At 48.7% G+C, this 25,853-nt stretch overlaps 1 protein-coding gene across 2 annotated transcripts in view; it reads right to left on the reverse strand.

Moving 5' to 3' along the window:
* Window positions 1-522: 522 nt before the first annotated feature.
* The window catches only part of RRBP1 (ribosome binding protein 1), a 56,287-nt gene continuing 30,956 nt past the window's right edge, over window positions 523-25,853 (reverse strand). The window contains exons 6-22 of one of the 2 annotated variants that reach the window (XM_032795864.2): window positions 24,543-24,681; window positions 23,068-23,255; window positions 22,841-22,878; window positions 21,333-21,423; window positions 20,673-20,765; window positions 19,759-19,851; window positions 19,575-19,655; window positions 19,315-19,404; window positions 17,207-17,299; window positions 15,380-15,451; window positions 15,059-15,154; window positions 12,058-12,141; window positions 8,622-8,714; window positions 7,199-7,282; window positions 5,235-5,333; window positions 3,710-3,853; window positions 523-1,021 (exon numbers count right to left, since the gene is read on the reverse strand). In XM_032795864.2, coding sequence (XP_032651755.1) covers window positions 983-1,021; window positions 3,710-3,853; window positions 5,235-5,333; window positions 7,199-7,282; window positions 8,622-8,714; window positions 12,058-12,141; window positions 15,059-15,154; window positions 15,380-15,451; window positions 17,207-17,299; window positions 19,315-19,404; window positions 19,575-19,655; window positions 19,759-19,851; window positions 20,673-20,765; window positions 21,333-21,423; window positions 22,841-22,878; window positions 23,068-23,255; window positions 24,543-24,681 — 1,617 coding nt within the window. In that variant the 3' untranslated portion in view covers window positions 523-982. The remainder of the gene's footprint in view (window positions 1,022-3,709; window positions 3,854-5,234; window positions 5,334-7,198; window positions 7,283-8,621; window positions 8,715-12,057; window positions 12,142-15,058; window positions 15,155-15,379; window positions 15,452-17,206; window positions 17,300-19,314; window positions 19,405-19,574; window positions 19,656-19,758; window positions 19,852-20,672; window positions 20,766-21,332; window positions 21,424-22,840; window positions 22,879-23,067; window positions 23,256-24,542; window positions 24,682-25,853) is intronic. The other variant, XM_032795865.2, reaches the window with a different exon arrangement.

Here is a 25,853-nt window from a genome sequence, read left to right on the forward strand (position 1 = left end):
GAGTTTCATCACCAACATCAATGGCAGCAGAGATGGGCTCACGGCTCACCTGCGTTCAGAAAAGCTGAAGTCATAGCTTGGCCTGACTTCTCCATACAGCTCTTCCCCTCCTGGACTACTCCAGGTTCGAGGCTCCCGTGGGACGCAGTGAAAATGATGCATGTGACCAGCAGCAGGGAAACTTCCTGGATACCCAAGATGCACCAGAGCAGCTGGCACTCCCGCCATGTCAAACCCGTCTCGCCAGCTCCCACTACTGCGTTCAGGACACATTCCCGACGCCCCAGGACCATCTCTGTCCCCTCCCTCACACCGTGGAATTAGGAGTGTTGTAAACTCCCCCCTCTGCTCACATCACTCATGGAAGAGCAAAAAAAGCAGAGCGCCACCTTTCTGTTCCGTCCTGCGGCTGGGGCCTTTGGGACATGGAGGACTCAAGGTCTGTTATGATGATAGCGCTTTATACCATCACCAGGAGCATTTGCTGCTAGTGCCTCAAAATAAGACCAGCACAACCCCTAGTTAGCTACACCATTGGTTTAATTGCATTACCATCCAGAAATTCACAAGGACACTTGCCAACAGCCGCCTGGTACGACGAACAGGGGCGTCATGTACCTTCCAGGCTTCATTCACTCCAAAAAAGACAAAAATTGCACTGATTGATGAACACACACAGAGTCTTCCCTTTTCGCACATTCATGGATTCTGTTACTACAGAAGGTAAAGGCTTGGAAGCAGCTGGCTGACATAGTCAGGGTTTTCTGCAGGGAACACAGTTTTACGAAAAAACAGTATGAAACTTCCTTTACCGATGTACATCTGCAGTGTGTACTTGTATCCTTTTAAATCTCAAACTAGGAGGTTTCTGGGGTCACTAATGGCTTGTGTGTCTTTATCTGCAAAGAACTGAGCATATATTTTTTAGGAACGTGTAAGGCATTTTGGTAAGTGGAATAGTAAATTCTAGATCTTAGACCCATCAGACAGAAGTTCCTTCCTTTGAACCGTTGTCTTCCCCCTGGAAGAGAGAAAGAGCAGAACAGGTTATAGGATTGTATATAGAACACGTATTATGTTTTTAGTAGTTGAGTAAGCACATATTCTTAGGGACAGGGTTTTATCTAACAATTACGTGAATATCATAATGGCAGAGACTGGATTCAACATTTGACTCAAAGAACCCCTGATCCAGTGATGTTAACACTAATGCCCTTGTGAGGAGGCGCCCTGGCTCCCCGCCGCACCTGAGGGGGAAGAGCCAGAGCAGGCACCTCCATGGGCGGAGCCAGTACTGCCTGTTCCCGCCCCCCGGAAGTCAAGGGGCGGGACAGGAAGTATAAAAGCCAGGGCCCAGAGCTCAGTTAAGCCCAGGATGCCGAAGAGCACTGTGGAGGCCTGAGCTCCCGCTCAGCCCAGCTTGCCTTGTGCTCACTATCCAGAGGAGCGCTGGCCGGACCTGCCTCGGGCCCGGTATCCAGAGGACCCTCAGCCTGAACTACCCTACGCCTGCGCCCATGGCCGGAGGGGCCGCCAGACCTGTTCTCCCCAGTTCTCTGAGGAACCTATGGTCTGGGACCCGCCGGAACTTACGCCGACGGAGGACAGGTACCAAGGGAGGGGGAAGTTGGAAGTAGCCCAGGGGTGGCTGACGACAGCCAGGCTGCAGAGGGCCCCGAGCCTATGGCCGTGTGTATCGGCCAGGATCCCCACTGACTGGCTTAGCGGCGACCGCCGCTACCAGGGCCCCGGGCTGGAACGCAGAGGAGTGGGTGGGCTTGCGTTCCCCCTGCCACCCGTAACCGGGTGGCAGAATTCCCCCTTCACCCAGAACCCCTGAGCTGTGCTACAGTTTGTTTGGTGCCCTGCCCTGCCGAAGGGCCAGGGCCTCTAGACTTTGCTTGCTCAGTCTCTGTGACCAGGAGCTGAGCCTGAACTGTTGGTGCCCCGCCCTGCCTAAGGGCCAGGGGCCCATAGACCTCATTTGCTCGACCCTTGAGTACAGGGACCGGCGTGGAACCCGTCCCGCTGCCTAGAAGGAGGCGCCCTGGCTCCCCGCCGCACCTGAGGGGGACGAGGCCCGAACCGACCGGCTTACAGCCCTACAGGCCAGATCTGGCCTTCTGCCATGCAGTCAGATTAACTTTTGTTGGTGAAAGAGATAAGCTTTTGAGCTCCAGAGACCTTTTCCTCAAGTCTGGGAAACATACTCAGTGTCACAGCTAAATACAAGATGGAGTAAACACATGTTGCAAGAAACCATTCAAAATGAAGGGGGTAATTAACACCTCTGCACTCGTAGGAAAAGAAAGTAGGTTACAGATCCTCGTAACGAGACATAAAAACCAAGGTCTCTATTGAATCTATAATTTTTGGTGTCTAGCACAGTTATGAATTTAAGTTCCCAAGCTCATCTTTAGAAGGTGCATCAAATGCACCAACTACATGTGTAAAACCAAACAAAACTATCTTCTCAAATGAACTCACACAGGAAAACGATAAAAAGACAAAAACACACCCCATCACCTGTGGGGGAACACTTGCTATAAAGTGATCACTCCATATCTGACCTCTCCGTCCTCATCCTCAAAGGAAAGCTGCACAGCACCTTCAAAAGATAAGCCTGGAAGCTTAAATTCTGTGATGCTCCAAGTACCTTTCCTAGATCTGAAGAAGAGTTCTGTGGAGCTCATGGGCTCGTCTCTTCCACCAAGTGGAGTTGGTCCAATAAGAGAGATGGCCTCACCCACCATGTGTCTCTCATATCCTGAAACCAACATGGCTGAACTACCAGTCATGCTGTCCAGAATCTGAATTTTTGTTGAAAAAGTTGATAAGGGGAAATGGATTTCTCTACTCTATCTTCTGCCACCATTAAGAACTGCCCAGACAGTGCCCCTTTGTAAAATTCCCATTTTTGTGCATTATGCGCGTCTTGAATAGGAGGTGGGTATTCACCCACAGAAGCTCATGCTTCAATACGTCTGTTAGTCTATAAGGTGTCTCAACTCTTTGCTGCTTTTACAGAGCCAGACTAACACAGCTACCCCTGATACTTGAATAGGAAAGATGGTCTAATGGTCGAAGCACTGGGCCAGGACTCGGAAGATCTGTATTCTGTTGCCAGCTGTTGGATTCCCTGCATCCTTGGGCAAATCACTTCATCTCAGAGTCGGTGTTCCCCAGGGCCGGCTCCAGGCACCAGCATTCCAAGCAGGTGCTTGAGGTGGCAATCTGCAAGGGGCGGCAGTCTGTGTGTTCTTGCCCCCTAGCAGCGCACTGAATTGCCACCCCAGATGGCAGAGGCAGTCCGTGTGCCATTAGGGCGCAGGAGCGTTTCCGTGGTGGCAGCAATTCGGCAGCAGCTTCTATGTTCAGCTGTCTGCAGCAGTGTAAGTTCTGTCTTCCGGGTGAAGACGCCGAATTGACACCGCCACAGAAACACGCGTGCTGCCCTAACAGCACACAGACTGTCCCCACCATCAGCGGCGGCAATTCGGCACGCTGCTTGGGGCAGCAAAAACAGTAGAGACGGCCCTGCCATTCCCCACCCTTTGATTCATCTATTTCAACTGTAAGGTCTTCAGGGCAGAGATGGTCCCTTCCTACGTGTCTGGGCAGTGCTTAACATAACAGGGTCCCAGTCACGGTTGTGGCTTTCTAGTTCTAACTGCACACCATTACGTTCCTTTGAAGACAGATGCAATACCGTTTCTTGAAGCTGCTCTTTCAATTTCTTCACTGCTTCTCTTTCTTTGGCCAGTTGTCCCTGGGTAATCTTCAATAGCTCTTGGAGCTTGGTAGCGGCTTGTCCCAAGTCCTTCGTTAGCTTCTTCTCCTTCTCAAGTCTTTCCTGCACACAATTGTTAAGTAAACTATTATTTGCGATAACTAGATCATTTACTGATCACCGGATACAGAGCAGCAGCATGCACAGGCCGTTCCCACCTTGCAGAGCCCCTGGAGAGGTTTTTGCTATGGGGTTGCACTCTGGTTTTTGTTTGACAGTGGAGAAACATCTGCTCAGCTCCCTCTAGATGTAACTGATGTTCATCCCCACATTTCACAGGTCGGTCACCCTTAATGAGAGTCTCTGTGCAGGAACATAGAATCAAGACTTGCTTCTGCACAACAGACATTTGCCAGGATCTCATCTCCGCACTAACTGTCTAGCCACCTTCTGTGATGGGGCCAAAGCAATGGATGGCCCTGTCCCGCACAGTCAGCAGGCCCCATTCCTTCCTGTATGAATCCGACTGGTATCTGAGGATGACACGCTGGTTCCCAGTCTCTGGCTATCAGAGGCAGAGTCTCAGAGCTGCTCCTCACCTGCCTGCTCTGCCTCCCCACTAGTGCCATGGACCCATGGGAATGGGCAGGGTGGGGCTTGGATTCACCTAAACCCCCTGCCACACTTGATGCCAGGGTTGAAAGGAGAAGCAGCCCTTGGAGTCTTATTTCCTTTGCTCCGCCACCCTACAAGGGCCAGATCCCATAGCCTGAGCCGGGGGAGCTCTGCCGACTGCAGCGAGACATCACATGAGAAAGGGCTGAAGGTGCACCGTGCAACGCTCGATGTGAGAACTGACTTCAGGATCCAGTTCTCAGGCCTGAGTCAGAGACCACAGCGATAGCAGCGAGCATGCCCTTACTTACCCTGCATATGACTTCTCTTCCCTAGCTTGGCAGACATTCCCCCTTAATGCACAACATAGCATCATAGACTATCAGGGTTGGCAGCGACCTCAGGAGGTCATCTAGTCCAACCCTCTGCTCAAAGCAGGACCAATCCCCAGACAGATTTTTGCCCCAGATCCCTAAATGGCCTCCTCAAGGATTGAACTCACAACCCTGGGTTTAGCAGGCCAATGCTCAAACCATGGAGCTATTCCCAGTCCCCCCCCCCCACCCCCAAAATGGTGCTGCTCAGGCCGCACTGCTGGGATTGGTTCTGGGCTGCATCAGAGGGTAGGGCTGCATTCTGGGCTGCTATGGGGACCCAGACTTCCCACTTTGTAGATTACATCTGGCCTGGCAGCTGCCAGCACTGAATGCAGTGCCCCTGCCCGCTCACAGGGTTAGGCCCACAAGCGAGAGAATTCTCACCCAGCCTGTGGTAGGACCATTATGCTACCAGAGCAGCAGACAGACTGGAACCAGAATCTGACCCAGGGTGCCCTTCGCCCTCCTGGGCTTGCAGACCCCACGCTGCAAGGTGGTGTGCGGGGAATTACCTTCAGGTGCTGAACCTCCTCAGTTTCCGAGGACGCTATGTTTGCAGCAGATCTCAGCTTTTCCAGTTCGGCTTGCAAACTGCACACAGAGCTCTGCGCCTGCGGTTTCAGGAAGCGAGAGGTCAGTCCTACCCTACTAGGATCCTTGACACTCAAATGGGTGGTCAGCAGACAGGATGAATAGGGGTCCAGAAGAGCAGAGGGGAAGCTCTCTAACTAAGAATCCCAGCGCCACACAGCAGCAGGTATAGCGACACTTATCCTTCGCCCGCTGCGCAGAGCTACATTACACTGGAGTGCGCACACTGCTCTCAGTGGCTACATTAAGAAACCATCTCAGACTAATCTCGGCTTCAATTTTCAAGATAAGCCCTCTTCACAACCACCACGCGCTACGTCTTCCCACCTGTGGCGTTGGTTTGTATGTGCTCGTGGCAGGCTGCGAACAGAAAGTAGCCAATGCATTGCAGGCCTTGGTATTGCTTGGGCATGCGAGTTTGCCAGCAAAATGCACATACGTCTTTTCACATCAGGCTCAGGAAGTTTTAAAGATCTCCCTACAGCCACGCCCCTCCCAGCAGCCATGCTGGTTTGCTCCTTGGAAAGAGGCAGGCCAAGGCAATATTTCAAACAGCCTTCACTTAATACTAGAATTAACTGGCTAGCATGTGCACCCATGTGCTATGGCCGGTAAAAGGGAACCGATGGAAGCTGCAGCCACCTCATACTTTTGAGTTGCGGGGGGAGGGGGAGGCTGCACAAGGACACACAGGGCACAGACTTGTGTCCTGCTTTTCCATCACCCCATAAGCAGCTGGGTGGGACATTGCAGCATTTGCCCCAGAAGCAGCCAGCCTGTCCTCCCCTCATTTACAGGCCAGGGTCCTATTAGTTAGTTAAATTCAAGCTGTTTTCCACTTTTTTGTAGAGCTGCGTTTAAAAAAAAAAAAAAAAAGAGAGAGTCCAGTGACAGCCAACTCGACCCAACAGAAGCAGACTGCGGGAGTCGTTTTCCTGCAGCCCTGACAGACAAGCAGGCTAGAGGAGTCCTAAAGATTTTAGCGAGAAGACAGACAAATGCACGTGGTGAAACAGGCTGACAGAGGTATGACCGAGGAACCGTTTCAGTCCTGCAAGACACGTAAAGCCTGCTGAGATTTTCAGGAGCAACTAGCTACTCTGGCGCCTAATTTGACACCTCCAAAGGGATCCCCAAACTGTCACAGTGCCAAGCACCTGCCCCTTTAAAATGCTTCAACATGGGTACCCCAAAACTTGGAGAACACAGGCCAACTGCCACCTGTAGATAAGAGTCTCTCCAAAATAAACACTCGCCGGCATGCAAATGGGTTTTGCTACTGCAGCTTCAGACCCTTCCCGTTTGCCAACCAGTATTTAGGAAGTAGCACATGTAAGTTCTTTGGCATTGACAGTTGCCTTTTAGGATTATGAGGATGCTTGGAAACAGGTAGAGGAATTGGAGGTGTGTGTTTGGACAATGTTCTTTTTGCTACTGTTTTAGTCCTGCAGCAGCAAGCCACTGCCTTAAGTTTAAAAAAAAAAGTGAGCATTGCTGAAAAGGCAAATCCCAAATGGGGGAAAGAGAGAGCACTTCACTGCTTAAAGTGACACTCATTGGGTCATTACCAGCATTTTACAACAAGTAAAAGATGATTAAAGGACCAAACTTTTTGCTTTCGGTTTTAGGTCTGTCAGTAATAGGCATAGTGGAAAGGCCAGAAGGGTTGATGACCTCTGCAATCCCACCCACATTAAGAGCTCGGAAGAGCCAGCATCCTGGAAATTCTGCTATGCTGGTGATCGCATACAGCCTTTCAAAGGGACTTTCCCTCCTCGGTCGGTTTAAACACAGACCTTCTGTCCGGAAGGAAGCAAAGCCCCCAATGCCGTGTCACAGACAGCAGGCCAGAGAGTGTCCCATGCACACGCAGGTCTGAACTTACTTCTTCAAACTCCAGCGCTAGCTTCTGCCTCAGTGCTTGCTCATTATCCACGTTGGCTTCAGTTTGTTCCAGCTGCGTTTTCAACTGCACAGAAACCAAAGTGAATCAGTCACATCAGAAAGATCAGCTGGAGCAGATGGGACCCTGAAGCCTGCTACACATAGATAAACAGAGACAGACTCTAGAGCTTTCCCCAAAGCTGCCAGGCCCTGCTTCCGATCTCTAATCCCCAAAGGAAATCTTCCAGGATTAAGCCAAGGGAAATCTTCTAGTCTTTCCCCAATTTTGTGCAATATTCCACCCTTGTTCCAGCCCCAGCAACTTGAACTGGAGCCGGCTGCATAGGCCAAGAGCAGACTGACCCCACCCGTCTCATCTGACAGCTCCACCTCTTGGACAACACAGCACCTTGGGGAAAACTCCACAATGGAAAGAATTAAGACCCACAGAGCAGAGAACACAGCTTGTGGGGTCAGTAAGCTAGTGAGGAGAGAAAGGTTAGGCTGAAAAACTCTGTTAATTCCTGGAACCCAACTCTGGTTAGTGAGATTAGAAATCCACTCCTACACCAAGTCCTTGCCCCTCTGAATTCTGATCCTTAGCCCAGAAGTCCTGTAAGACCAGAATTCTCCACCCTTCAGGGCCTCACATGGTGACTGCCCACCCCTTGAGTAGACAAGTCAGCACCCCATCAAATCAGCCAGAGAGAGATATGGAGTGCAGTGTAACGGATTCCCTCACTTCAAGGACCCAATGCCTCAACTCTGCAGGACTCTCTGCCCACCCACCATCTGACCCCAGATCCCTTAAAGCATAGTTCTGCCACTAAGCCCAGTGGTCAGCCCATTGTCATCGACCAGGGAGGTCTCAAAGGCAGAGAGCACTGATCAAAGCCAGATCTCATTCCTGCTCAGAAAGTGACCAGATGATGGTCTCACTGCTAAGGCATTAAGCTGGGACTCTGGTGATCTAGGCTGGATTGCCAGCTCTGCCACAGATTTCCTGCATGACCCTGGGCAAGTCACTTCATCAGTCCCCCCCACCTGTAACGCCACTTCCTTCCTCTCACCCTGTGTGATATCTACTTCAACAAAGCGCTCTGGGGCAGAGGCTGTCTGTACAATGGGGCCCTGATCTCAGCTGGGGCCCATTAGAACTACCATAAGAAAGTGGGTGTTTTGAATCCTCTCTTTACAAATGGGCCATGGTACAAATATTTGTTTCATGAAGCTTGTTTTCCCCTCCCTTATCTAGTTAAGAAAATAAACCACCCCAACAGAAGCCCCACAGAAACAGCACAACACACACATTCTACAGTCATCAGTGAAGCCATATACAATTATCATGCAGGTGGTGAGCAGAAGACGGGACAAGTGCAGTCGTTAATCAGTGCCTTAGCGTGCAGTCGTCTCACTGCCCTAACCTCAAGGGGCTCACGCTCGCTTGGGTCAGCCCGCGACCCAGCTGCTTCTCCATCATGCACATGGCTCTTCATCTCCCTCAACTGCTGCCTGACCTGAAACAAGGACCAGCAAGCCTGGCTTAGTGACACACAGTGGCAGTCAAGGTGTGGGCAAAGCTTTGAGGTAGGGAGGGTGGCCAATGGAAAACGCGCCTCTTGGCCAGCAAAAGTAGGAACACAGCTGTAGTCAGATTTGTTCTGCTGCCTGAACAAGTCAACAGGAAGTTAGCTGAGCAACAGGGGAAGAGATTCACAGAGTTGCCTAAGGGGATGAGACACTCAAATCTCACTGCGCTCTCTCAGAAATCCCAGAAGGGATCCATGAAAATCAAACACAGAACGTCCTCCTAAAACTGCCCAAAAGTAACAGTTCAAAGTTGATCAGACCAGACTCAGTGACATAAGAACAGCTGCAACGTCAGTGGTATGGATGGGGTTCTCCAGGTACCCCCAGCAGTGAAATTTACCCGTCACAAACTTAACCCTATGGAAGAGTTACAAGAACAGACCCTGATCCTGCAGTGGAATCCCCACATTCAGACTTATGTGTTCCATGGGTTCCTCAGAGACACAAGGATCAGATCTAGGTGGAGCCAACTGGAGGATTAGGGGCAGGGCGTTCAGTCCATGGTTTTGGAGTACTGTAGTTAATAAATGGACAGTTGGTAACATTAAAGGGAGGGCATGGGGCTGATGGAAAGCAAGACTGAATCTAACAGGTTATCTGCGGAAGGAATCCCAAACACAGCTGATTTTGCAATGGATCCAGAAGACACTACAGCCTGCATTCAGATTCTGTAAAGAGTTTACCTCTGTGGAGCTGTGACATTCACAGTGCAATAGCAACAGAAAGGCAGGGAAACTGCTTTAATACAACACTCTATTAATTGCCTGCAGCGTAACAGTGGGACAACTCCTTGGTTAGCAGCTTATCACACAAAAATGACAAACATGATGGGGGGGGGTGTCTTAAATGGGGTCTTTCTACAACTTTTTTCTAAGCCACACAGGCCAAAATTTGACACTTCACCTTCCTTGCATTTGTTTAAGGACATTTTTTTTTTTTAAGTTGTCTCCACTTCCGTTATGAAGAGCAACATTTCCAATGAGAGCTGCAGAGCCAGAGGCTGCTATCAAGAGAAGCCAGCGTATATTTCTGCTAAGTCTGCCAAGGAGCTCTGCAGTTGCTCAGCCCATCCACAGTGTGGCGCTGCCCTTTACGGAGAGGTGGGTTTGAAGGTTAGAAGATTTACAACAGGTCCTGTTCTGGGAAAAGAGATGCTCCATCAAAATACAAGTTGCTAAATACCTGCAACTGCTTCCCTGTTTAATTGTCTAATTAGTCCTCAGCAGCACATGTGACGACTACCTGAATGATCCAAATGATTAGACTTTCAGTGCAGGGGAGGCTTTCATTATTCCAAAGACGCTATAACCAGACACCAGCTGGTGCACTCTGGAGGGAGATTTTGAACTGCCCGGCTCTCGTCCATTTAAAAAGTAACCAACCCTCAGGATTTCATCACGTCTCCCACTATCAAAACTCCTTTTCTGAAAGCTCCAGTTCCTGGAGTTACACAGCTACGTGAGAATCACAGTTTTTGTTTTAAAAAAATAAAATAAAAATATAAAGCTTCTAGCCCGCACATTGGGAAAGAAAAGTTTGAATTGTGAGCTGTAAGGTTACCAACTCCAGAAAGCAAATAAGAATCCATCATATAAGATTCCGGCATTTTTAGACAAACCTCATGATTTCTCAACGCTTAGGAGTGGCACTCCTGTTAACTTCTTAATACTCCCCCTTCTTACAGGGTAGTCACATCGCATTGATCAAATGGGTTCATAGAATCATAGAATATTAGGGTTGGAAGGGACCTTAGGAGGTCATCTAGTCCAACCTCCTGCTCAAAGCAGGACCAATTTCCAACTAAATCATCCCAGCCAGGGCTTTGTCAAGCCAGGCCTTAAAAACCTCTAAGGAAGGAGATTCCACCACCTCCCTAGGTAACCCATTCCAGTGCTTCACCACCCTCCTAGTGAAAATGTTTTTCCTAACATCCAACCTAAACCTCCCCCATTTCAGAGACAGGCAGGCAACCTTCATAGATTTCTATGGCTAATTCCTACATACAGAAAAGCCAGTTTCAAAAGGAACCCGAAGTAAGATTCCTCCAGCCAACAGATGATCTGTAAGGACATCTGAGGGATGCTGGACACCCTCAGGATCCCCTCCCATAAGGGGACCTACTACCAAATCCAATTGCAACCAACAAAGGAATGTGTGCACATATGTATTAGACAGACACTCTACATTAAAATAATATTAAGGTTGCAGAATCAAGCACTCTGAACACAGGAAATGCCAGAATTAAGGCTACTTTTGCAGCCTTGGCTCGTATTACGCAGGCGGTCAGATTAGATGATTGCATGGTCCCTTCTGGCCTTAAAAGTCAATGAAAAGTTTACACTGGCATTTCCCAATTTACGTGCTAGACTTCACAACCTTAATAATCTTCTAATATAGTTGTGTTTGAGCGCAAGGTACAGAGAGTGAGTCAATTTGTTATTTGATCCCTGGACCCATGAGAACATCATTCCCTGTGCCCAGAGAGTTAGTTCACATGGTAACTCCTTGACATTCTGAAGATGATCCAGTAGCCCTTAAGTGCCGGCTGGGTAGTATATATTTTACAGCAGCTTAGATTCATGCTTCTGCCTGGGAATCATCTGGCATAGCTGAAAAAATGGCCTAATCAAGAAAGCAGCAATGAGAATTGCAAAGATTCATGGTGTGAAACCCTTCGCCGCCTTCTTCAGCATTTTCAAAATACAAATCCCCCTGGCAGATGGTTCGACAGGCACTTGGAGTTGGACATACTTGAAGCCTGACCCCACGCTGAATTCAGTGGAGATTTGGGAAATTCATTAGTGTCACAGAGTCTTACATCCCTTCCAACTAACCACAGCTTACAACAGCTTCCCAGCCTGCCACTCTCCACTGAAGAGCGCCTCTATGTTAGGTCTCATCGACACTGGAAAGTTATGGCGTTAAAGAGGTACTGGTATAACTGAAGTGCTACAATCCCCTCTAGTGTTGGCAGAGTTATGCCAGGATAAAAGTGCTTTACGCCAGTATAGCTATTCCTGAACATGAAGGGGACTTTAATCCACTTTATAAGTTAATTGAGAACAATTTTGAGCATTCCCATGTAGACAAGCTCTAAAGATACGCAGGTATAGGCACCTCTACATCAGTATAGCTGCACCCACTCTACAGATTGTACCGATACATCTGTAACAGTAATCACTCCCCTAACCAAAATAGTTCTGTACAGACAACAACTTTTAAGTATAGACCTGACCTTAGAGTAGATATTAACGAGAAATTAACCATTACCAATGCAAGCTCCTGGCTTTGCTTCTGTGCTTCTGCTTTTGCTGCATCCAGGTGTTCTTGGGATTCAGAGAGGAGCTGCCTCAACTGGAAAAAAGAAGAGGGAAGTCAGCAGCTGTGTTAGTGTCTGGAAGAAGCTTGGGGTTTGGAGTGGTAGGGAGAAGAGGCAGCATATCAGTTACATAAGAATGGACATGCTGGGTCAGACCAAAGGCCCATTTAACCCAATATCCTGTCTTCTGACAGCGACAAGTTCCAGATGCTTCAGAGGGAAGGCACAGAACCTGGCAAGCAGCAAGGGATCCATCCCATCATCCAGTCCCAGCTTCTGCTAGTAAGAAGTTTAGAGACACCCACAGCATGGGATTGCGTCCCTGCCCATTATGTCTAATGGGCATTAATGGGGCCTATCCTCCGTAAACTTCTCTAATTCTTTTTTGAACCCAGTTATACTTTTGACCTTTACAACATCCTCTGGCAATGAGTTCCACAGGCTGAATGTGAGCTGTGTGAGGTCTGCTTTAAACCTGCTGCCTATTCATTTCATTGGGTGACTGCATTGTTGTGTTACGTGATGGATAAACAACAACACTTCCTTACTCGCTTTCTCACCGCCAGTCATGATTTTATAGACCTCGAGCATATCTCACCCAAGTTGTCTCTTTTCCAAGCTTAACAGTCCCAGACTTTTCACTCTCGCCTCAGATAGAAACTGTTCCATACCCCTAATCATTTTCATTGCCTTTCTCTGGTTCTGTTATCTAGCCTTTTCCTTATGGTTCCTAACAATCTGTTGATATTTTTGACTGCTACTGCACATTGAGCAGATGGTTTCAGAGAACTATCCATGACTCCAAGATCTTGCTTCAGTGGTAACAGCTAATTTAGAGCCCATCATTTTGTAGAGCTAGTTGGGATTATATTTTCCAATGTGCATTACTTTGTACTTATCAACTGATCTCCCCGACTTAGCCCAGCCCCCTTGTCCTGGGATCAGGGAGCAGAGGATGGGAAGCTACAGCCTCCTTAGGAAGCTCTCAGCCTTGCCCAGCAGGCCGCTAGGCCCAGCGCTCAGCCCCTAGAACAGACCACACTAGAAAAGCGTAAAACAAGCACCCGACAAGCAAGCACACAAACAAAAATATCTCACTGATACCCTAAGCTCACGTAGTCACTCCTCCTGCACCCAAAGATTCCCCTCACAAAACTTGCCTGTTTGCGGCTACTGTTTGCTAGTTGGTTTGCAAACACGCTAGGCCTCTCTCCTCCCACTTCACCACCACATATTCTTATGGTGCGATGGCTAGGACCATCAGACAGACCAGACCAGCTAAATCATCAGTCAAAGCAGCCTCTTTTCCTGCCAGCATCTTGAAAGATCTATGGCTGGATCGCCAAAGGAGCCTGAGTTAAGTACCCAACTCCCACTACAATTTAACAGAACTTAGGTGCCCGACTCTGAGGCACCTTCGAAAAAACAACAGGTTTCAGAGCCAAGCCTGAAGTCTTGTAAAGCCCATTTTAAAGAGGTTGTTTGTCCTTCTGCGAGCAGACGCAGGCTAGCGAAGTAGGATCTGCGTCTCTGGCTAGTGAAGGCGTAGCAGGTCCAGCCAGGGCCTAGTGATCGCCATGCCAACCTGCTGCCCATTTTGGAGCCGCTCCTTCCCTTTCAAATCCTCCAGAGAGTTATTCTGCAAATCAAAGACTTGTCTGTTCTAAGCAGTTCTTCGGCTTCTACAGGCACAGGAGCTGGGGCATCTAAGCCCTCACCTGGCCAGCTAGTTCAGCAAGGCGGACGGCAGACAGCATATTTACACCCAGACACAAGGTTTCCTTTATCCTTTGCAAAGCCATGGATGACTGAGGAGTTCCGCTCTCATACGAACAAACCCCCTCACTCTGTTCAGTACACAGGCGGCTCTAGCTTAGACCCACCTAAAAGTTAAGTCAGCTGCTTGTCTTCAAACACCGGATTTGATGTTAAGGCAAAGCCTAGTGGTCTGCAGGGAGAGGAGTGGGCAGTGCCCTCTGTGTCTTCATTTATCTGCTCCTTCTAAACCCTAATGCCAGGGGAATTAATTATCAGCCATTCAGAGATGCGAGGAGTGTTAAAAACCTCAGAAGTGGAGACGCTTCTGCACAACTCCCTGTGCATTTCAAGTCAGGAATGCATCCAGCTGTTAACTAGTGTGACGGGGCAAGGCCAGATGGCTACAGTAAAGTAGTGAGGAACAGGTATGTTAGCCCCAGGCTAAACAAATCCCTGGTACCATGGTAACCAAATAGCCGTTGCTCCAGGTTAATCAAGACACCTGAAGCCCATCAAGATCCTTCTAGAAGACAGTGGAGATAGCTACATTGATTGGGACACCTGAAGCCAATCAAGGGCTGGTTGGAACTAATTAGAAGTCTCCCTGTTAGTCAGTGAGGTGCATGCAAGGAGCTGGGAGCAAGAGGCGTGAGGAACTGAGAGTGAGAAGACATATTGCTGGAAGACTAAGGAGTACAAGCGTTACCAGACATCAGGAGGAAGGTCCGGTGGTGAGGATAAAGAAGGTGTTGGGAGGATGCCATGGGGAAGTATCCCAGGGAGTTGTAGCTGTCGTGCAACTGTACCAGGAGGCACTCTAGATAGCTGCAACCCACAGCGCCCTGGTCTGGAACCCGGAGTAGAGGGCGGGCCCAGGTTCCCCCCAAACCTCCCAACTCCTGATCAGACAAGAGGAATTGATCTGGATTGTGGTTTCTACCAGAGGGGAAGGTCTCTGGGCTGTTTCCCGACCCACGTGGTGAATCTGTGAGACAAGCAAATCCGCCAATAAGCACAGGACCCACCAAGGTAGAGGAGGAACTTTGTCACACTGGGCAGACATCACCTTAAGTATTCTCCAAGGGGGAAGGATGAAGCTTGTGGCTAGCAAACTGGACTACAGCTCTGGAGATTCCTGGCCCTGATTAGCTTTAGTCTCTCCCCACCTGCCCCAAAGAAATGACCAACACTTACTGCTTCAACTTCTTTTGTGTAGTTCTGGCGTTCGGAATTGGCCGTTTCCAATTGATTTTCCAGCTGTGCTTCCAGAAGAGAAGTATATTCCTTCAGCTGATTAAAACAAGGAGAGCACGGTGATTTAATCAGTAATGATGCAGGCGTTCATCTGTTTGCATATCTAGCCTCTCTAGACCAACAAGACCAGTTCTCCTGACCTCCCCCCGGAGGGGTTGAGAAGAAATAATCGCCTCTCTCCTGGCAACATTAAAGGGAAGTTCCTGGGGTGCAGCAGAAATCAGTACCTTTTCCTTTTGGAGTAGGTGAGAATGTCCATACCTGATCTGTGTTCTGGAGCTCTACCCTCAGCTGGTCCACAGCCTCTGCAAGAGATTTCACTCGGACTTGTGACTACACCAAGCATTGACCCCCCAAAAAATGGAAAAGAAAGAAATAAAAAGTGTTAGTAAGCAGTATTTCTCAGCTTAGACTCTCCTCTAAAACGTCTCTTACAAGCGACTAAAAATGGCACAGTGGAGTTACCCTGCAAACTCTTTGAGGGAAGAGACCATTTGTTGTGTTCATACAGCACCTGGCACAACTGGGCTCCTGATCCAGGATTGGGACCTTTACTAACAGCATCCAAATAAGAATGACGATACAGTCATCCCTGCAAATTAATCAAAGGATCTGAGAGTCAAGCTGGGTTCCTCCCTTCTAGCGAGTCACCACTGACATCAATAGAATGTTTTCTGTTGGCCGCATTTGATGCAAAAAGTGGCTTTTTGAGGGCACTGAAATTTTTGCCGAAGAATCCAAAAAATAAAATAAAATTTAAAAAAATCTGAAATTTTTTTGGTTTTAAACTGAACATTTTTGAAGTTTGTGTTTTTCAGTGAAAACCTCAAAGGAAAATTAAACACAAAAAAACCCACCACTCACAATTTTTGTTTTTCAGGAGGAAAACATCATTTCTTGACCAACTCTAGTCACCAGCCATGACAAATCTGTTGGCCATATTATGCTCAGCTACATCCCTGCAACCTCATCAACTTCACGTTACATATACGGGCAAGAAAGAACATAATATGGCCAGCAGAATCTTGATTTCATGCACCACCACCAAAGAAAAGAAGCCAGCTTTTCTCAAAACTCTGGTGTTTACGGGAGTGAGAATTACACACACTCCTTTTAACCAGAGGAAATTTAACATTATCTATTTGACACAAATACTGAACTCCACAATGCTATGCTTAGTTACTTTTCAGTGTAAAATCTTTTCAGAGGGATATTTTAAATTCCTTTATACTGTAGTGTGCCCAGGCAGGTTCTCAGGAACATCAGCTAAGAAATAAGAGATCAGCAACACCCCTTCATTCCCACACTCACTAAAGCAGGGGTGGCCAACCTGTGGCTCCAGAGCCACATGCAGCTCCTTGCATAGGCACCAACTCCGGGGCTGGAGCTACAGGCGCCAACTTTCCAATGGGCTGGGGAGTGCTCACTGCTCAACCTCTGGCTCTGCCCCCACGCCACCCCTTCCAACCCCCTCCTCTGATTCTGCAGTACCCTCAGGAGATGTAGGCGGAGGGGGGGGGGCAGACTAGCGACGGGGGGAAGGGCGGGCTGCTGACGTACTACTGTGACTCTTTGGCAACGTACATTGGTACATAACGTTCAGGTGGCTTTCCAGCCTCCCCTGGATTGGGTGGAGGTGCTGGAGTTTGATTCCTGAGCTTGGATGCGAATGTTGTAAGGTAAGTAATGGAATACTGTCACCAGCTCAAGAGGCAGAATGTGTGTGTCAGGATCTCAGGGAGGCAGAAGATTATACAGAGGGCTTCTTTCCTTCTCACCTTTCAGCATGTGCACACGCAGTATTGCAGAGGGCAACGGACGTGGTATCGCCCTGGAGTTTACCTTTATTTCAGAAGATGGTGTTTTTACACCAAGTTCAACCCTAGTGCCTTTTAACGCTGTGCCCCTCCCTAGCAAGGGACCTCTAAAGCTCTCGCCTTTCATAGATTGAGGCCAGAAGGGATCATTAGGATCCCTTTGTTATTTACAGGGTTAGACCCGTCACCAGTCCATTGGTTTCCAGCACCTATAGGCAGCCAGCCCTCAGGAATTCCTGCTCACACACAGGCGAGACTCTTTAGGATGCACCTTTTGCAGTTCCTCTTCCGACACCGTTAGCTTTGCTTTCCACACATGCTCCTCCTCCTCCACGCTCTTCTGCAGGTCTTTGAGCATTCTTTCCTGCCGAGGGAGAAGGGATAGAGGTGTGAGGCTGGGCAGGCAGAGAGGGGAAGGCTCACAGGGGCAGAGCATTCAAGGCAGGCATTCAAAAAACTGCTGTCAAGGCAGGAAGTTATGGGCATGGTCCAGTTTCCACTGAAATCAATAGGTCAGCTTGGGTTCTAGGTTCTTTACAAAAGCAGCCTCCTGCTGGACTCAGCACTGGACTGTCTCTGCAAAGCTAGGGGAGGAAGGGACCCGTACTGCTGGGCGTATTCTCACATTGTATCAAGCACCTGATAACGGGTATGTGGGGAACGGAGGTATTAAGGGGGGAATTGACTTGCCCAAGGTCACAGTACATCAGCATCAGAGTCAGGAAGAGAACCCAGGTCCCCCACCTCTTAGGGCTTGTCTTCATGTACAGTGCTATAGTGAAGACCCTACTAAGCCAATGGCAGAGCTTCTCCCATCAGCACAGTTAATCCACCTCCCCCAGAGGCGGTAATGTAGACCTGGCCCTAGGCAGCACCTTATCCACTACACCTGTGACAGGTTGGATCACAGAAACCCTCTTGGGAGCTGCCACCCAATGTGCCAAGACTACTACTATCCCCGCCTTCCCTGCCAGTTCGGGGCCCCAGCACCCTGTCTTGCTGAGTCAGACACTCCCGTCTGCTCCAGCACAGACCCGGGGTCTGAATTACTTGCCCCAAAGCTGCAGGTTTACCTGAAAGCACCTTACAGAAATGTTCCGGTCTTTAACACTTAGATTCCCAACTCTCAAAGGGGTCTAACCCCAAATAAATCCATTTTACCCTGTATAAAGCTTATGCAGGATAGACTCAAATTGTTCACCCTCTATAACACTGATAGAGAGAGATGCACAGCTGTTTGCCTCCCCAGGTATTAATATATACTCTGCGTGAATTAATAAGTAAAAAGTGATTTTATTAAATACAGAAAATAGGATTTAAGTGGTTCCAAGTAGTAACAGACAGAACAAAGTAAGTCACCAAGCAAAATAAAATAAAATGCACAAATCTATGTCTAATCAAACTGAATACAGATAATCTCACCCTTAGAGGTGCTTCAGTAAGTTTTTTCCTCAGACTGGACACCTTCCAGGCTTGACACAATTTTCCCCTGGTACAGCTCTTCTTCCAGCTCAGGTGGTAGCTAGGGGATTCCTCATGATGGCTCCTCTTCCCCCTTTGTTCTCTTCCACCCACTTATATATCTTTTGCATAAGGCAGGAATTCTTTGTCCCTCTCTGGGTTCCCACCCCCAGCCCCACCAGAAAAGCACCAAGTTAAAGATGGATTCCAGTTCACGTGACATGATCACATGTCACTGTAAGACGTCAAGCCTTCATTCCTCCCAGCCTGACTCACAGGAAGGCCTGCCTGCAAACAGAGCCATCCAGACAATTGTCCTGGTTAATGGAAGCCATTAAGATTCCAAACCACCATTAACGGTCCACACTTTGCATAATTACAATAGGCCCTCAGAGTTATACTTCATATTTCTAGTTTCAGATACAAGAGTGATACCATTATACAAATAGGATGACCACATTCAGTAGACAATAAAGCTTTGTAATGATACCTTACAAGAGACCTTTAGCATGAAGCATATTCCAGTTATATTATATTCACTCATTATCAAATTTTTCTAAAATCATATGGAGTGCAACGTCACACCACCATCCTGCCTCTACTTGCTCCAGACCACCCCTTTCACAGGATGTTCTCAGACCACACGGTACCAGAGCCGTAGAATTTACAAGGGCAGTTCTATTGTGAATACTCAGAAATAAGAATGTTAGATGTAATCGGACAGTGAAACGGAGAGAAATATTTTTAACCAATCTCTGTGAAAGCCTCCAAACAAAGGCTGCAAGATTCACATGCATCACATCTGTACAATGTCTTGAGAGACTACAGGCACGGATTGGCAGTTACCAAGTCAGTGGCAAGAAAGGTGGAGTGATACTTTCAGTGAAAAAGAGAAATGGCCTGAATGGCTTAACCTACCGTCTCAGCAAGAATAGTTCTGTACTGCTCACATTCTGCTTGTAAAGTGCTCTGCGCCTCTTCTGCTTCTTTTAATTTAAGTGCTGAATCCTGAAAGAAAAAGGAGTTTTATAGGTTCCCCCTTCTCACCGCACCACACCCCCCCCCAATAGCAGCTGCTAGATTTGATGTTTGTTTGTAGCTGCTAAGCCTTACACCCAATGTCCACAGAAAGCAAGATGTTTGGGGCGTGGCTGTCCAGTCCTGAAGAAATCACTTACAAGAGATTCTGTTTTAGCTGTCTGCTGCTTTAAAATTCCCAGACTCTTCTTTTTAAATTCCTGTAGCCACTCCTCATAAGCCTGATTAAACAAATAAAAATAGAGCATCAGTTGGTCTATCCCATTCCTTCACTGGCACAGCTGTCTGATCACCTTCCAAAAGTATGGGAAGGTCAGTGCCTACCTGCTGTGGAACTAGAGTGATCTGTGGGAAGAGAGAAAGCAGCGTCTGCTTTGTTTGCGTCTGAATTGCATTAAGCTGCTGCTCCAAATCTTCCTGAAAGAGAGAACATAGGTTTTTCATGAACTAAACTTACGCCAGCACCTTTCAGCTGAGGACAGATCCCAGCTGTTCTAATTTCACAGATGTCAACAGCATGATGCTGATTTACACAAAGCTGAGGGCCTGGCCTTTGTTTTGTAGTCAATACGTCACTGTGGAAGAGGGGAGGGGAAAAGAGCCAAAAACAACAAAACTTGCACAAATCTCCACGAGGCTAATTATGCAAGAACGGAGGAGGCAAGTTCCCATTCTGAGATGCCTGTATGTACATCTGAGTATGTCAGCATCCTGGGCAGTGACGCTGCACATCTTTGGAGGAGTCAGAAATGCGGAAATATTGACGAGCCATTTGAGTCATCTTCCTTTCATCATAACATTTACAGAATGTTGTAACATCGCCACCTTCCCCAGGGACATTAACCCCATAAATATTGAGAGGGGAAAACACCAACAGCTCTGTACAAAGTTTGTTTTCAAAGAGTTCAGGCGGGTAAGTTACAGGAGACTACCGTCGAAAAGATCATTTCACTGCAGCGCTCAATAGTCTCTCTGCCCTGTTCCTTCACCATGTGTGGAGGCTGCAGGATCAAGCCCCAAGGAAAAACAATTGTGGCAAACTTTTTTTTAGAAGAGCTCTAAGGGGTCAACATGCACAGAGGTTAATCATGGGTTTTAAATAGAATCTGTGCAAACAGAGAGTTGCTAAAATTCAGTTTAGAAACTGAACAGGGTCCTAATTCCGTAGCTGCTCCCTGGCAGCAGAATACAGCTCCAAAGAACAGCCCCACTTTGTTAGTGATTGAAGCAAGACTCACCTTTGCTTTTGTGGAAGAAAGCTGTTTTTCTTCATGTGCTCTCTCAGCTGAGGCCAAAGCCTCCATTGCTTTCCAGTTCTTCTCGCGAAGATCCTGTTGGGACAGACGCATGCAGGAATAAGCCACACACTGCCATGGAGACCACCACAAGGTTTGTTTAGCATGATGTTACTTGCCACTATTGGAAGTTATGGATCCACATCAAAGGGGGGCGGGAGGCTGCCTCAGTGGTTCACCCACTCCCACGGTGAACTCCAGCCCTTGTTCCTAGTGTTCCTTCATGGGATGGAGACACTAAGCCTACAGACGCCGCTTGGCTAGCTGGAATCCCTTCTCCACCCCCACTCAGCCAGAGGGCTGCCAGAGCCAGACCGCAACTTCGTTCGTTCCTCTGTCAGACTCCCCCACCGAAGACTTCACTTTCTGCTACTCGGAAGTCAGTCAGTTTCTCTCCTAGCAAGAGTAACAGTAGCCTAGGCGCCTAGGATAGAGATGAGCGTCCCTCAGGGCACACAGAAATTAGGCCTTTGACTTGCCCAGCGCTACATTTTAAAATTTTATCGGGCAACTTTTAAAACCCAATTGCTGGTCAAGTGCAAGCCAGGGGTTTGTTCAGGTTTGCGCTGGCAGAACGAGAGTTCAGCTCATCCAGTCGCTCACGTTGTTTTTTGTTTTCTGCTGTTCGATTATCTCTCTCAGCTCCAGAGCTTCCTTTTCGAGCGAGGAGACCTGGTCAGCCTTCGCTTGAAGTCTGCAATGAAACAAGAGGGTGTGTCTGGAGTGGTGCTCATCTCTGAGGCTCTCAGCAGTCATGATCCAATTCCCGCACACACCCCAGAGTGCTAACAGAACAGCAATGTAGCGCCAGAAGTCCCTGCAGACCCCAGTGACATGCAGCTAGACTGTGCCAGCAGCAACAGAGAACCACAGGACTGGAAGGGACCTCGAAAGGTCATCTAGTCCAGTCCCCTGCACTCATGGCAGGGCAAAGTATTATCTAGACCACCCCGACAGGTGTTTGTTCAACCTGCTCCTACAAATCCCCAATGATGGAGATTCCACCAAATATGCACCAATGTGTTTTGGGGCTCTCTTTATTTTAAAATAAAAACAAAACAAAAATCTTTCCCCAAAGCAAATGGCATGCAGATTTTTTGGGGAGAACAGAATACCATTGCTCAAGTTAGAACTAGTTTGCTGACTACAGTTACCTGTACCATTTCCCCCTGTGACATCAGCTAATTAGACAGGAGAAACTGGCTAGGTGGGTCTTCAAAACGGCACCAGGAAAGGAAAACAAGCATTCAAAACAAGAGTGCAATTTGTCAAGCCATGAACTCTGTAGGGGGAGATACAGGACTTGAAACTGCTCTTAGCTCACCTGTGTGTGAAATTAAACTAGACAAAGAGTTTTCAAAAATGGCTACTGAGAGCAAAGGGCCCAAATCTTCAGAAACGACTAGTTACTTGGGTGCCATAGTTTCTGTCCATCAGCTTGGGACCTTAAAGGGAGCCTGGTTTTCCCAGCAGCATCGGGCACCCACCTATAGGTCCCTTTTAAGGAGCCACCCAAAAACTGAAGCACTCAAAATCACTAGTTCCTTCTGAAAGTTTTGGGCCAAGGCTCTTAGAGCTGTATGGAGACACTCAGGTAAGCGATTGGTGTTCTCGGTCGGTCAATGGTGTTTGTGGACATAAAGCCAGTCTGAAAAGTCAGGCCCATCTATTTATTTTCGGAAGTCTGCAATCCGTTTGTTGGATGTTTTTAAAAAGGGTATTGAGAAGTTGCTCTGATTGGCGGGCAAACTTCATTTTGATCGACGCAAAATTGGCCTCTACTTCAGCATCTCTCAAGAACAGGAAGCTTTTACGGAACTACAATGCAGTCAGCTCTAAAAAGGCACCGGAGGTCTTCAGTTGTATGTGCATTTGCAAAAAGCGTCACTTCAAAATAGACTAGCCGTTGTTATAGGCCAGTGTTTGATGCAACATTTCCATGGTCTATACCTGCCAGAAGTCAGTTAGATGTAACTGTGCCTTCTAGTGGCAGCAGACCGGAGACCGTGCCCCAGCAATGTCAGCACATGAACAGCTCACGTGACCCAGCCCATATGCCTTTGTTGCAGCCTTTTAGCACAGACAGAGATCGGTATATTCATTAGTCTTACCTTAGCTGCAGCTGGCTCATTTCTGCTTGATTAGCTGCCTGAAAGTTAGACAGAGGTTGCCTTTACTACATGCATTAGAAACACAAGACAGGACAGCCCCCCAGCCCTATCTCCAGTACGCTTATGGTGCATGCAATGCTATAAGTCACCCTTCATCCCAGGCCTGCTCTCCCCATCAGATGTAGGGACCACCACCATGGTGCTAGGATGTTAGCAAAGCCTCTGACCTGCAAGTCTGCATCTTTCTCCACTTCCTTCGCACGGCCTGCCTCCAGGAGAGCTTCAATGGATTTGATCCTCTCCGCGAGTTGCTTGTTTTCAGAGCTGGCTTCTAGCAGCTTCACTTTCAGGCTGCTCAGCTCCTCTGATTTACTTTTCACCTCTGCTTCATAGGACAGCAGCTTGGCTTCAGACTCTGCCAGAGGACAGTGGGTAGAGGAGAAAGAGACAAGATAGCTGTGTACAAATTCAAAGAGGGAGAGAGAACACAGGCGCCTGGAGCTAAAGTTAGCCCTACAGATGACAGGGCTTTGGATCGTGAGCATGTCTCAGACAGCAAGGTCCAGGGCAGACAGGGAAAGAACACGTGCAGAGAGATCAGGCACCACGGACGGTTATTTGCAGGCTCACCCAGAAGAATGCTCGTGTTTGATTGTAGCTCTCATTTCAGTGAGAGAGTGATGGATTTTCGACAATATGGTTGGCCAAAAAACACACCCCAAGTATTGGCTTTAACGTTCAGGTCCTTGTGCGCGATACAGCAGGGAGCACGCACTTGTTGTCCTCTAGTGCAAGGGGGAGTGGAGGATCTACCATACCAAAACCTGTGCCAGCTGAATGGCACAGGCTGCAGGTAGAGGAGAGGCATGTCGGAGATCCAGACTCAGGGCCGACGCTTCCATTTAGGCAACCTAGGTGGTCGTCTAGGGCACCAGGATTTGGGAGGGCAGCATTTTGCTGCCCTCAGCGGCAATTCAACGGCAGGGGGTCCTTCATGCGCTCTGGGTCATCATCAGCAATTCTGCGGTGGGTCCTTCACTTGCTCTGGGACCCCCCGCTGAAGTGCCCCAAAGACCAGGAGCGTGGAAGGACCCCCCCCGCCACAGAATTGCCACCAAGGACCGGGAGCGTGGAAGGACTCCCGCCTAGGGCGCCAAAACCCTGGTGCCGCTCCTATCCGGACTTACACGCAGACTTCAACATGCAGGCAGCTGAGTCACCCAACTGCCACCCCGAGGCAGGAGTATAACTGTGACTGCGCCACAGCACTTCATACAAAGCAGCGACTTCACCAGCGCTTCAGCTCTGAGAGTCAGACCCTTAGCACAACACCCTCGACCAGGCAGGATGGAGCCTCAGAGAGGCTAAAATTGGGAACTTCCCATCTTCTCACGTATTCAACATCGCTAGTGCAGCTGCCCCTCTCTGGACCACCCTTCCCAAGCTCCCCACAAGAGCCCAATTGTCCCCACTCCTGTTCTCAGCACTTCACCAGCAGCACCCACAGGCCACCAAATGATCACCCTTGGATTTTCCCCACTCCGCTGGACCAGCTGCCGAAACTCAGACACAGAGGCCTGCCCTGTTCAGCTTCAGAAACAAACGCGATAGCATTTGCGAGGCTAAGACCGCACTTAAGGGCCCCATCGAGCCCAGGTCAGAGCATGCGCACACCCTGGGCGTCCATGCAGCGTCCTCTCACCAGCAATGCTCTGCTGCTGGTCCTTCGCCTTCTCCATCTCCGCCAGCAGGTTCTTGTAGCTGGTCTGGGATTTGCGGAGCTCCTCGCTTACTTCATCCAGCCTCTTCTGCAGCGTCGCCTCAGTTTCTTTTTGAGAAGTCTGCATGAAGAAGAGAAAATCAAAAGTGAGACAGTGCTAGAGAGAGCAGCCCCACTGCACGTCTGCCAGTTCCAGCCCGGTCTGTAATCCAGGGTTTGAAACCCAGTCTTCCCGCAGCATTCTCCAGGCAGGAAGTGTCCACAGGCACGGTGCTTGGATTGGAGGAACACGAATATGTCAGCAGCCTCCTTCTTCCCTAAGCTGATGGCAACGTCATTCTGTGTACACTGCCCCCACCCTATTCCTCAGTTTTGGACCATGCTTGTTACTGTATATTCCTAGGATGAGATTTTTGAAGCAGACCTACGATTTCCAGCATGTCACAAGCCGGATAGCTAGGGATGCAAGTGCATCCAGCTATTCATGCACGACCAGGGAAATTCCACATGAATGTCAGGTATGCAGAGTTTGTGCATCTGATATTTAGGGCTGGTCCAAAAAAAGTCTTATTGAAAAATGTTTCCTGTTGGGAAGATTCTCGATGGAGTGATCAGAAATGTTTGCTTCTTTTGAATGAGCGTTTTTTGCAGTGAGGGGAATTCTCATTCTGAAGCAGTGTGTCTCTCTGGGGGCTTCACTCCTTTAAAGTCAAGCCCAAAGCTCCAGCTGGCACAGGACACTGCTGCTTACCTAGCCAGCGGGGTAGGGAGCATGGTCCATGCTGAAATCTCCGCCCTGCATTCCTGTGCTGGGAACAATTCGAGGGACTGGCCAGAGCCTTCCTAGCCTAGGATCTGTCTATTTTGGTACCAATGTCTCATGCTTTACCCCGGCCCCGCAGTTACTGTGTTTTTGCTGCCCGTTCTCACCCCTTCAGGGGGCAGGGTTCCCAGGGGAAGGGCATTTGCTCCCCATGGTAAGGAGGTCCTGCTTATTTTGCTTGCCAATGGCACACGCAGCTATAGAATTCAGCCAGCTAGGAACAGAGGTACTCGATACGTTATTACGGTTGAGTGTGTTCGGCTCAGTGGATTTTTCTGTGTGGTTTGATACAATCCTTCCACATCAAGAAGTGGCAAGAGAAGAGCACGCACTGGCCGGCCCTTCGTGGAGGCACAAGAGCAAACAATGCGATGATCATGCTAAAAGAGAAACTCTCTTCATTTCTCCTCCCCTACCCACTTTCCGATGAGAAACCCCAGGGAGGATAAAGTTATGGCGATCTGTGGCCA

This window comes from Chelonoidis abingdonii, chromosome 3, assembly GCF_003597395.2.
Source record: "Chelonoidis abingdonii isolate Lonesome George chromosome 3, CheloAbing_2.0, whole genome shotgun sequence".
Taxonomy (NCBI): domain Eukaryota; kingdom Metazoa; phylum Chordata; order Testudines; family Testudinidae; genus Chelonoidis; species Chelonoidis abingdonii.